Genomic DNA, 12,948 nt, shown 5'->3' with positions numbered 1-12,948 from the left:
CGAAAAATCCGGGTCAGCGGCAGGTCAGACCCGGATCATCGGCGGTGTAAATGAGGTCAAGCCGTGTCCATTTACAAGGGTCCTCTACCCAGGTCCTGACCTGGATAGAACCCGGATAGGACCCGTGCAAATGCCGGTGTAAATGGTCCCGCTGCGGGTACCTGGACCTGGGTCCACAGTGTGCAGCGCTGGGGAAGCTGTCCCCAGGTGCTGCGGGAGGAGGGGGGGTACCTGTCAGCCAGACTCTGAGGTCGGAGCCGGAGGGGATGATGTGCGCTGCCGCCGCTGCTGCTGTACCTCCCACGCAGCTGTGAAATTCCTGTGGCGAATGGACAGATAGTCAGCATCGGGGGACCCCCGCCACTGACCATTTGCCACGAAGTTGCTGCGGGGGAGGTACAGCAGCAGCGGCGGCGGGGGAGGTACGGCAGCAGCGGTGGCGGCGCATATCATCCCCTCCGGCTCCAACCTCAGAGTCAGGCTGACAGGTACCCCCCTCAAAGGGTGTGAGCTTGAAGTGCCAGTGGCCAGGTGTGCCTGAACTGAGCAACATTTGAATAGCTACATTGGTTGCTTAAAATTTTGAATAAGGCCCCTTGTGTTACCAGTGCTGCAGATAAGGGGGGTTGTCAAACCCATTGGCACCTACTTATGTTTTGCTAGTAATGTACCAGCCTGGGTCTTGCGAAGCCTAGTCACCAAGACTAAAATCATGATTGCCATGATGACCTGTCAGTATGTTTTGGTTGAGCCCTACTATATGGTAACACCATGGGGCGGTCTCCACACCTTGTCCTATTGTCCCCATTCATCTTTGTCGTGAGCATGTCTTCTGCTGGGTTTTTAGTGCACTGTTATTTGTTTACTGTGCATGTGCACTCCTATCTGTTTTGTACCTGACATTGCTATTATGTGAAATATATATATATTTGCAAAAGGAATAGAGAAGACGCACCAATGAGCAGAATGTAACAATACTTTACTTTTGTAACAAAGCTCACATACATTGGAGTTAAAAATCTTATGCTTGCCAGCCAGATAGTTTGTCACCGTCACAGCCCGGACATCAGTGTGAAAGAACCGCCACCGCTCAGCTGCCGCCGTCAAGCCGCAGACCAGGGAACAGCACACACAGAGTCGGGAGGATCGCCGGCTGGATCGCAGGTGGAAGCAGGACGTCTCCACGTCGGACCAAGAGGAAGCCACGCCCAACGTGTTTCGTCACACTGTAGGACTCCCCTGATGAAGTCCTACAGTGTGACGAAACGCGTTGGGCGTGGCTTCCTCTTGGTCCGACGTGGAGACGTCCTGCTTCCACCTGCGATCCAGCCGGCGATCCTTCCGACTGTGTGTGCTGTTCCCTGGTCTGCGGCTTGACGGCGGCAGCTGAGCGGCGGCGGTTCTTTCACACTGATGTCCGGGCTGTGACGGTGACAAACTATCTGGCTGGCAAGCATAAGATTTTTAACCCCATATGTATGTGAGCTTTGTTACATAAGTCAAGTATTGTTACATTCTGCTCATTGGTGCGTCTTCTCTATTCCTTTTGCAAGTTTTCCCCGCTGGATCATTGGCACGATCCCAGAGAGAGACTGCACACATTTGGGACTTTGATGTGGACTTATATCTGAAAAAACACTAGGACTTTGCGCTGGGTATTTATATATATATATATATATATTGTGAGAAAATGGAAAGTACCTAACTGTCCGCGCCCTAATAGTGAATAGCAGCAACTCTGAAAGTCCCCTGTTAGCCGGGACTCAGGACAGATAGAGATACAAAAAAAGGGAACAGAGTGCGCTTAGAGGTGAAGGTACACAACTTTTTTTCTCAGTTATAAAATTTATTCAATAAAAAGCCTATACTTCGGCTTGTATAGCATACACAATACATATAGTAATTTTAACCATTGACACAATGTACAATTTTCCAATACAACAGCAGGCCCAACGTGTTTCGTCAGCTACGTGACTTCATCAGGGGCATTCGATGACTTAGTTGACACAGATACAGTTGCACTGTAAATAGTAAAAATATGTCAAGAAAAATATGTATCGCATTTTTAAAAATGACAAAAAGTAAGAAGAGGTTGGGGAGGACAATGGAGAGAGACAAAATCCAATAATCATTTTAAAAAACATTGAGATAAACGATGCGCAAATGAACATGAATATTCTTAATTAAAAACTACATTATAGCGAGTTACCAGCTCAACATTATTAGAAAAACTAAATTTAGAGAAAACAATGTCTTAAATCCTTCATTCTTTGGAGAAAACAAAGTTCTTAAACAAGTTCTTTTTAAAGAACTAATACATTGTGAACCATTTTTACATACATATGACATACTTTTACAACAATTAATAGCATATGTATATACTGACCAAACAAGAAAATAAATTGACAAAAAGGTACCTTTATGTAGTATCTCAAAAATGAAAAGGGTACAGAGAATGTTTTTTTGCAGGAATATATCTAGATGGAGAAATTAACAATGCCCGGGGGTTAGGATTTTATTCCCCTTTTAGTATATTGCACCGTCACCAACACCCATTAAAAGTGGGCTACTGAAAAGAGGTACAACGGGACTTACGTTTCACCAGTTAACAGCGCTCTTGTTAAAACTGGCCCATACAAACAAACAGTATTATGTCCCAATAGCACTGAGTACACCCGCTCAGAGTATTTTACAGTTTAGTATAACCCCATACATAAGTGTAATTAATGAATTAAATTGAACTATTTTTTATATATAAAATGTGTCACATAGATGTCACCATTGGTTGATATTTGGTAATGGTAAGGTAACGATTGACAGTCCGTATATCAGCTTGCGTTCCATACATAAAAAATGGCGTCCATTTGGAACGCATGAAAAACCCCGCAGAGCGGAAGTGTGATGCGCTTCGTACGTATCATCAAAACTAAAAGGGCATCACTCTAAATACCATCATCAATTGATATTAATTGTGGGATAGTTAACTATCCCTTGGTCCCAGTATATTTTATAACTATAGGGGAAGCGAGTCAGGAGGCACCTGCTTGCGCCTCATCAGGAAAAAATGGCGTCCATTTGGAACGCAGGAGACTCCGCCGAGCGGAAGTATGACGCGTCTCGTGCGTTCCAAAGAATCCTAAATGGCGGCGATTTGGAACGCACAGCGTGTATGCCGTTTGACTTCTTTAAGTCAGCGGCAGCTTATCTCTGTGCACCATAAACCCCCCTTAATATTAGCGGAGGTATTGTGCGTTGCCCTATATAATGGGAGTAATATATATTGATGGCAAAGCTCCATTAAGCCATAGGGCAATAATCATGTATTAAGATTGAAACAGGAAGTGACGTTTTAGTTCTAGACCTATATATAGCCTTCCCTAGGTATAGGCTGTCACTCTGCTTTTGGATACACTAGAGGTTACTTCCTGGTCACACAGCCTTATGTAAGTACTTTTTGGTTTGTTTTTTTTTGTTTTTTTTTGGGCTAATAATGCTCCTGCTTGTAATCATTGTCCTATATAGTTTTACTTGCTATGTACATTGACTGACTAGGTCTTTATGTTTATATTTAAAGCTGACCTGGATGTTGACATCTGCCACTGAGCGGGTGTACTCAGTGCTATTGGGACATAATACTGTTTGTTTGTATGGGCCAGTTTTAACAAGAGCGCTGTTAACTGGTGAAATGTAAGTCCCGTTGTATAAACTAGAAAAATGGAAAAAGATGTGTGGTGCGCAAATCAACAGCGGCTGGCACAGGGCGGTCAGGCCCTAAAGGTACAATATAAGAATAAAAGAGAATTGTGCCTGCGCTGGCTGCTTCCAAATAATTGTATCAGACGTTTCTCAAAAATATAAACAATTTATTAAAAAACATTCACATAAATAAAATCACACTAAATCTATATTGACTGAGAGTCCTTTGTTGAAGGTATTATCTCACTGGGATAGCGATATTGCAAGTACTAGCTGAGAATGATAAAGTGCTGTAAAGTTTATATTACCATCCTGGTCGGTCTGGAAGATATTTGTATACCAGAATTGGGATCACAGTCCTGAATTAGGCCCTATGGCGGGCGGGGGTATGGCACTCCCCTCAGATGGTAATGTCCTTTGGAGACTGGGATTAGGGATCATGCAGATATCCCAAAAGCTGGAACTCCAGTTATTTCCAGGGAGGACTTCTGAAGATGGTAGATGGCTGTGTCCCTTTAAGCAGCAATGGATTTTCAAACGACCAAATTTTGGATGCGTCCCATTTAGGGGAATATAGGGTCTCAGGCACCGGGTCTCAGCAGCACAATGGGGGTGTATTAGCAAGGCTCAACGCGTTTCCCCGGATGTGACCTCCGGCTTCTTCAGGAGCAAGTATATCAGTGTGAGTTCTCAGCTCACTATTTATACCTAAGGACTAATTGTCTATGACATACACCTGAGTGTGATAATCATATAAAAACTTTAGATAGCATGAGAAACGTCTCTAATTATATATAAAAAAGCTTTTTATATTGAGATGGAGGCAGTCATATATATATAAACAACTTTTTCATAAGAATAAATACTTTTCTTTTCCACAAGTGTATATTTGCGGTCATGTGACCCGGAAGTAGCATGCATTATGATCCACCTTGTGGTATATACATGAAAACTGGGCATCAGCATACACTTAAATGCGCGGCCTTAAGCCAGGGCGACCAGGGGAGTGAAGAGGGCCGCGGCGCCACGCACCGATTGCCGGTATCGGTAACGCGATCGCCACGGGACCCCTCCGCTTACCTGAACGCTGCTCCGTCTGTTGCCCAGCAACCGCTCCCGGTCACGTGCACGTCACATGACCCGGGGGCGTGCTGGACGGCGCACAGCGATGCGTCCTCTCTGCTCTGGAGGTAGGGGCGTGTAACGCCCTATTCACGCACGGAGGCTCGCGAGAACTGGCTGTTCTCATGTTAGGCCGCGCGTGTCTCCAAGAGCAGAGTCCCAGCGTCACTGTGTTGCCTAGCAACAAACGGAGAATGGTCTATCAGACCAAACCACTGTAGTGACCGCATTTATATGAGTCGATTATGCAGACATTGCACATTTACAAAAACATTGACAAATAATGACATTGGTTCTATTTAGATGACTATAATCCATTAGTAGATAGATATTGATCAGGATACAGTATGATCTAGATGAAGATTCCATAAACACACAATAATATTTTTTTAAAAATATAATAATAGATAATTACAGATCTATAATTTTATCATAGATGTATTTTTTCATATATACAATTCAGAAACATGGAAACACAATAGATGATAGTTAAATAGTAATTCATAAGAGTGATTTATACATAAAAACATTGAATTATTATGTATGGCTGGTTCACAACACTGTGTTTAACTCTATTGATTCATTTAATCCATCGGGATGTAATGAATTATATTTCAAGGTCCAATAGATCTCCTGTTTGCATAGGATATTAAATCTATCGCCTCCACGAGCTGTGTATCCAATACATTCCAGACCTGTTATGGTTAAACATGCTGGATTGGAATTATGATGGGTCTTATAGTGTCGTGAGACACTATGTTTTAAAAAACCTTTCAAAATATTGCGGCGATGTTCCATGAAGCGAGTCCTTATAGATCTCGTTGTCCTTCCTACACATGGGAGATTACAACTACAACGTAACAGATATATCATGTATGTGGAATCACAATTCATAAAGGATTTTGGATTTTCAAATTTATCTACACCTGTTATTGCTAACATAGGCTTTTTGGGAATATGTGTGCACATAGTGCATTTGTTCTTACCACACTTATAAAAACCATTAGGTTTACTGGGGAGCCATGACAAATGATTATTGGTTTCTGTTTCTTTTGGTATATTTAGTTTTTTCAAGAAGCTGGGTGCTAATATTGTTTTCAAGGTTTTGTTCTTTTTATACACAAAGGCAGGTTTTTTTGGGATGATGTTAGAGAGAATTTTGTCCTGATGCAGGACTCTATAATTACGAAAAATGATGTTTTTTATATCACTTGCTCTAGTGTTGAATTTGCTTATAAAAGCTATATCTTTTTTATCGTTCACTTCTTTGGAGGTATTTTTAATCTTAGTTTTGTTTTTTGGAATTAGAAGGTCGTTTCTATTCATTTCTAATGCTTTGGAATAAGCTTGATTTAGAAGTTCTTCTGGGTACTCTCTCTCCCTGAAGGAGCTGAACATGATTTTTGCTTGTGTTACAAATTGATCTTCATCAGTGCAATTACGCCGTAGGCGCATAAATTGGCCTTTTGGGATGTTGGTTTTCCAAGGCAGGTAATGTGCACTTTTAAAATGCACATACGCATTTGTATTCACAGGTTTTAGATAATAAGAGGATATTATTTTATTTTCTCTAGTTTTGAGAGTCACGTCAAGAAAGTCAACAGAAATCCGACTATAGGTGTGGGTAAATGATAAATTATAAGAATTCTGGTTAAGTGAGTGAACAAATAGGGTAGCTGAATCTAAATCCCCATCCCAAATAATAAGAAGATCATCTATGTAGCGGCCATAGAAGACCAGGCTCGACGCCCAGCTGCTCCCCCACACATGGGCCTCCTCCAACTCGCCCATGTATAGGTTTGCATAGCTGGGCGCGAACCTGGTCCCCATGGCCGTCCCCATAGTCTGTAAATAAAAATCACCGTGAAAAACAAAATAGTTGTGGGTGAGAATGAAAGCTATACTGTCCAAGATAAAATCCCTATGTTCCGGCCTGAGGTCCCTGTCTTGAGACAGGTGTCTTTGCACAACTTCACAGCCCAATTTGTGTGGGATGTGTGTGTACAGAGCGTTGACGTCTAGAGTGAGGAAGGCATAATTTTCCTTCCACACTATCTTCTGGATTTTGGTCAACAGATCGGTGGTATCTTTGATGTATGACCTCAGGTTCGGAACATAGGGCTGCAAGAAGAAATCAACATAGTGAGAAAGGTTTGCTGTGATAGAACTAATACCTGATACTATGGGGCGTCCAGGAGGTGAAAAAAGTGACTTGTGGATTTTGGGTAAAAAATAAAAGGTTGGAGTGATAGGGTGTGTGGGAAGAAGGAATCTGTATTCCTCTCTTGACGTGACTCCCTTATCAAGAACTCCCTCAAGGAGAGTTTTTAATTCGCCCAGGAACTTTTTTGTTGGATCTTGTGTTAATTTTCTATAGAAATTTATATCATGTAGCTGTCTATAAGACTCTTCCAAATAGTAGTCTCTAGTCATGATAACGACCCCCCCTCCCTTGTCTGCTTCCTTGATTATTAAATTTTGATCTTCTTGTAATTCTTTAAGCGCTTCTTTTTCTTTATTTGTTAAATTTGAAGGTTTATAAGTTTTGGATTGTTCTTTCATACATAGTTCCTTAAAGTCCTCTAATGTTATTTTATAAAAAGACTCTATGCTCGAGCTTTTCGCACTGATAGGGAAAAATTCAGATTTATTTTTGAAAGTAGTGGGCATGGCTCTTTCAACATCATAAATTTGTTTAAATTCTGTGTCCACATGATTCTGCTCCCATAATTCTTCTAAATTGGACAGCAACAATCTGTCACTCTCATCCAAAAGGATGGGAATTGATTCATCTCTCTTTTGGGTGAGGGATTTCTGAGCAAAAAACCGTTTGCGGCACAATGTGCGCACAAACCTGTTTAATTCCACAAACAGATCAAAAATGTTTGGTGGACTCGTGGGACTAAATTTTAGTCCCTTTTGCAAGACTGACAGATGGTTGCTATCCAATTCTTTTCCTGATAAATTAAAAACGCATGGAATTTTTGGGGTGTCTAGGTGTGTCTTTGATTTCTTTTTGAGGCATTTGCCTCCTCTGTTTCCCCTGTGCTTCCTTCTCTGCGTCTTTTTGGGGAGTCTTTGTTGTATTGTGAGTAATTTAGATCCCACCTGGTAGTTTTGGGGCGGGCTCCCAAAAAAGTCTGTTCTCGTTGTTCTGTGGATAGAGATTTTTGTAATTTTCTATCATGGTAGATTTTTTCTCTAGGAGTGTCTTCTTGATGACTATTTTGGTATCTATTATGATTTTCCTGAGATGGATATTGATATCGATCTCTATTTCTCGTATAATTGGGATTCTGGGGTGAGAAATGATTAGTATTTCTAAATCTATTATTATTATTTTGAGATTGTGTATATCTTCTATCTCTATGTGTTTCGGTGTCTCTGTCATTTCTTTTTCAATTATTACTATTCCTGTTAAAAGATCTTACATTATCACTCTGGTAATCTTGAATGTCACGTTTAAACTTTTTTTGTTTTGTATAAACTAGATCTTTTTCCAATTTTAGAACTCTTTCATTAACCGATCTGTCTTTTTCTATAAAGGATTCATCGGTCTTAAATTTGTCAAGAGATTTTTTCAAATCTTCTATATCCTTCTCTAATCTATCTACTTTGCTCATTCTATATTTAATCAATAGTTTTATTAGGGAAAAGGAGCAAGAGTCCAGAACTTGGTCCCATTCCACCTGGAAATCAGGATCATTTTGGAAAATAGAGCTTTTTAAAATCCTAAGACCCCTAGGGATCATTTTTTTTTCTCAAGGTACTGTTCCAAATTTGTGGCATCAAGCCAATTTCTGGACTCTGCTTTAAGTAAATCCTCCATTTTGTATAAATCTTTCTGCCACTCATCTTTTTCAGGTTTAGATGAATTAGTGGTATTACATGTGGACCATTGTGAGATATATGACTGCCTCCTATCTCTACGATCCAAGTAATTGGAATAACAGCTCATGATTGCTGCACCACACTGACTATGTATAAACTAGAAAAATGGAAAAATATGTGTGGTGCGCAAATCAACAGCGGCTGGCACAGGGCGGTCAGGCCCTAAAGGTACAATATAAGAATAAAAGAGAATTGTGCCTGCGCTGGCTGCTTCCAAATAATTGTATCAGACGTTTCTCAAAAATATAAACAATTTATTAAAAAACATTCACATAAATAAAATCACACTAAATCTATATTGACTGAGAGTCCTTTGTTGAAGGTATTATCTCACTGGGATAGCGATATTGCAAGTACTAGCTGAGAATGATAAAGTGCTGTAAAGTTTATATTACCATCCTGGTCGGTCTGGAAGATATTTGTATACCAGAATTGGGATCACAGTCCTGAATTAGGCCCTATGGCGGGCGGGGGTATGGCACTCCCCTCAGATGGTAATGTCCTTTGGAGACTGGGATTAGGGATCATGCAGATATCCCAAAAGCTGGAACTCCAGTTATTTCCAGGGAGGACTTCTGAAGATGGTAGATGGCTGTGTCCCTTTAAGCAGCAATGGATTTTCAAACGACCAAATTTTGGATGCGTCCCATTTAGGGGAATATAGGGTCTCAGGCACCGGGTCTCAGCAGCACAATGGGGGTGTATTAGCAAGGCTCAACGCGTTTCCTCGGATGTGACCTCCGGCTTCTTCAGGAGCAAGTATATCAGTGTGAGTTCTCAGCTCACTATTTATACCTAAGGACTAATTGTCTATGACATACACCTGAGTGTGATAATCATATAAAAACTTTAGATAGCATGAGAAACGTCTCTAATTATATATAAAAAAGCTTTTTATATTGAGATGGAGGCAGTCATATATATATAAACAACTTTTTCATAAGAATAAATACTTTTCTTTTCCACAAGTGTATATTTGCGGTCATGTGACCCGGAAGTAGCATGCATTATGATCCACCTTGTGGTATATACATGAAAACTGGGCATCAGCATACACTTAAATGCGCGGCCTTAAGCCAGGGCGACCAGGGGAGTGAAGAGGGCCGCGGCGCCACGCACCGATTGCCGGTATCGGTAACGCGATCGCCACGGGACCCCTCCGCTTACCTGAACGCTGCTCCGTCTGTTGCCCAGCAACCGCTCCTGGTCACGTGCACGTCACATGACCCGGGGGCGTGCTGGACGGCGCACAGCGATGCGTCCTCTCTGCTCTGGAGGTAGGGGCGTGTAACGCCCTATTCACGCACGGAGGCTCGCGAGAACTGGCTGTTCTCATGTTAGGCCGCGCGTGTCTCCAAGAGCAGAGTCCCAGCGTCACTGTGTTGCCTAGCAACAAACGGAGAATGGTCTATCAGACCAAACCACTGTAGTGACCGCATTTATATGAGTCGATTATGCAGACATTGCACATTTACAAAAACATTGACAAATGACGACATTGGTTCTATTTAGATGACTATAATCCATTAGTAGATAGATATTGATCAGGATACAGTATGATCTAGATGAAGATTCCATAAACACACAATAATAATTTTTTAAAAATATAATAATAGATAATTACAGATCTATAATTTTATCATAGATGTATTTTTTCATATATACAATTCAGAAACATGGAAACACAATAGATGATAGTTAAATAGTAATTCATAAGAGTGATTTATACATAAAAACATTGAATTATTATGTATGGCTGGTTCACAACACTGTGTTTAACTCTATTGATTCATTTAATCCATCGGGATGTAATGAATTATATTTCAAGGTCCAATAGATCTCCTGTTTGCATAGGATATTAAATCTATCGCCTCCACGAGCTGTGTATCCAATACATTCCAGACCTGTTATGGTTAAACATGCTGGATTGGAATTATGATGGGTCTTATAGTGTCCCGTTGTACCTCTTTTCAGTAGCCCACTTTTAATGGGTGTTGGTGACGGTGCAATATACTAAAAGGGGAATAAAATCCTAACCCCCGGGCATTGTTAATTTCTCCATCTAGATATATTCCTGCAAAAAAACATTCTCTGTACCCTTTTCATTTTTGAGATACTACATAAAGGTACCTTTTTGTCAATTTATTTTCTTGTTTGGTCAGTATATACATATGCTATTAATTGTTGTAAAAGTATGTCATATGTATGTAAAAATGGTTCACAATGTATTAGTTCTTTAAAAAGAACTTGTTTAAGAACTTTGTTTTCTCCAAAGAATGAAGGATTTAAGACATTGTTTTCTCTAAATTTAGTTTTTCTAATAATGTTGAGCTGGTAACTCGCTATAATGTAGTTTTTAATTAAGAATATTCATGTTCATTTGCGCATCTTTTATCTCAATGTTTTTTAAAATGATTATTGGATTTTGTCTCTCTCCATTGTCCTCCCCAACCTCTTCTTACTTTTTGTCATTTTTAAAAATGCGATACATATTTTTCTTGACATATTTTTACTATTTACACTGCAACTGTATCTGTGTCAACTAAGTCATCGAATGCCCCTGATGAAGTCACGTAGCTGACGAAACGCGTTGGGACTGCTGTTGTATTGGAAAATTGTACATTGTGTCAATGGTTAAAATGACTATATGTATTGTGTATGCTATACAAGCCGAAGTATAGGCTTTTTATTGAATAAATTTTATAACTGAGAAAAAAAGTTGTGTACCTTCACCTCTAAGCGCACTCTGTTCCCTTTTTTTGTATATATATATATATGTATATATATATGTGTGTGTTGCCTCCTGGCAACAAGCAATTTCACCCCCCTTGGCAACGAACAAGCATTTTAAACGACATCCACAAGGAAAGGCAGGGCTGACCCAGGTTCAGTGTAAATGGTGCAGACCCAGGTCCGACCCAGGTCGAAGTGCTGTGTAAATGGGGTATAAAGCAGGGTCAGACCCTGGAAACTCCAGCGTTCAAAGACCAGGGTCCGACCAGGGTTTTTGGTGTAAAAGGGGTATAAATCAGAACCAGATTATGAGACACTTTGACAATTGGAATCTCTGAAATTTGGCTGAATTTTAAATTGACCGTATCTACCCTGCCATCCGTACTAATCAGTCCTCATTGTATTATCTCTGCAGGTGACAAGTCCATATCTCAGCTGGATGTAGTGATAGCTGTCGAAGGAGAGGAGGTCATCATCCCCTGCCATTACCCACAGGAGGCCACTGGGGCAGCACAAAGCGTCATCTGGTATAGAGCAGAGAATGGATGTTACTCACAAAATAAATATGATATTTACAACTCAGCCAATTCATACAGCAATGACAAGTACTCCCTGGTCAGTTTCCCCACCGATGTCTCTCTGCGCATACACAGATATAAAAGCATGTATTACACCTACTACTACTGCTGCAGTGTGACCATCGGTACTGAGACAATCACCAGCAGAGAAGGAACAGAGCTGGTGACTGCAGGTGAGAATACAGCATAACAATGTGTACATACAGTAGCTATATACAAATGGTTGTCACTGCGCTGGTGGGTATATCAGGTACAGTAATATGACAAGGGAAGTAATCCTTATCAAAGAGTCCGCTTATTCCATATACATAACACAAGATCCCTTTATAAGTCCTATTCATATACTGTATAATACATTTCAACATACTAAAAATGGCCATCAAAATAATTACTAGTGAGCTAATTTGCTGGTGTCCCAGCTGATTTATGGTGTGTACACACATGGTACAAGCCAGCATACAATTTTGACTATATAGTCAAAATTGCATCGGTACTTGTTTCCTAGCACGGCGCCCACTACGCCATATGCGTAGTGGGCTATTCAGGGTAGTGAAATCGCATCGCATGCCATTATTGTATGGCATGCGATGCAATGCGATTTTTGTAAAAAATTTTTAGCATCCTATCTTTTTAATGGGCTAAGTCAGTGTATACATGAAAAAGATAGGATGCGATAAAAAAATCGCATCACATCGCATGCCATTATTGTATGGCATGCGATCAGATGTGATTTTTTATTGCTTCCTATCTTTTTAATGGTCGCATGCAATTAGGTTTGAATGACCCCCCCTCTATCGACGCCCCCCCCCCCCCCCCCGAAGCGTGGCAAGGGGCGGCGGAACGCGTCCGCCCGACTTTTTCATTACCCCACTATCCACGTCGGCGTGGAGTTGATTTTATAGTGTGGCAAGCACAGCGAGCCACCGAG

The 12,948-nt window shown here is 40.9% G+C and overlaps 1 protein-coding gene across 3 annotated transcripts in view; it reads left to right on the top strand.

Annotated features, from left to right (window-relative positions):
* The window catches only part of LOC146075868 (uncharacterized), a 156,519-nt gene that overhangs the window by 91,682 nt on the left and 51,889 nt on the right, over nucleotides 1-12,948 (top strand). For all 3 annotated transcript variants that reach the window (XM_083185536.1, XM_083185534.1, XM_083185535.1), the window contains exon 3: nucleotides 11,858-12,193. In XM_083185536.1, the coding sequence (XP_083041662.1) occupies nucleotides 11,858-12,193 (336 nt within the window). The remainder of the gene's footprint in view (nucleotides 1-11,857; nucleotides 12,194-12,948) is intronic.

This window comes from Crinia signifera, chromosome 4, assembly GCF_055691185.1.
Source record: "Crinia signifera chromosome 4, ASM5569118v1, whole genome shotgun sequence".
Taxonomy (NCBI): Eukaryota; Metazoa; Chordata; class Amphibia; order Anura; family Myobatrachidae; genus Crinia; species Crinia signifera.
The sequence above is the reverse complement of the archived record's forward strand: the minus strand, read 5'-3'. Positions and strand labels throughout refer to the sequence as shown.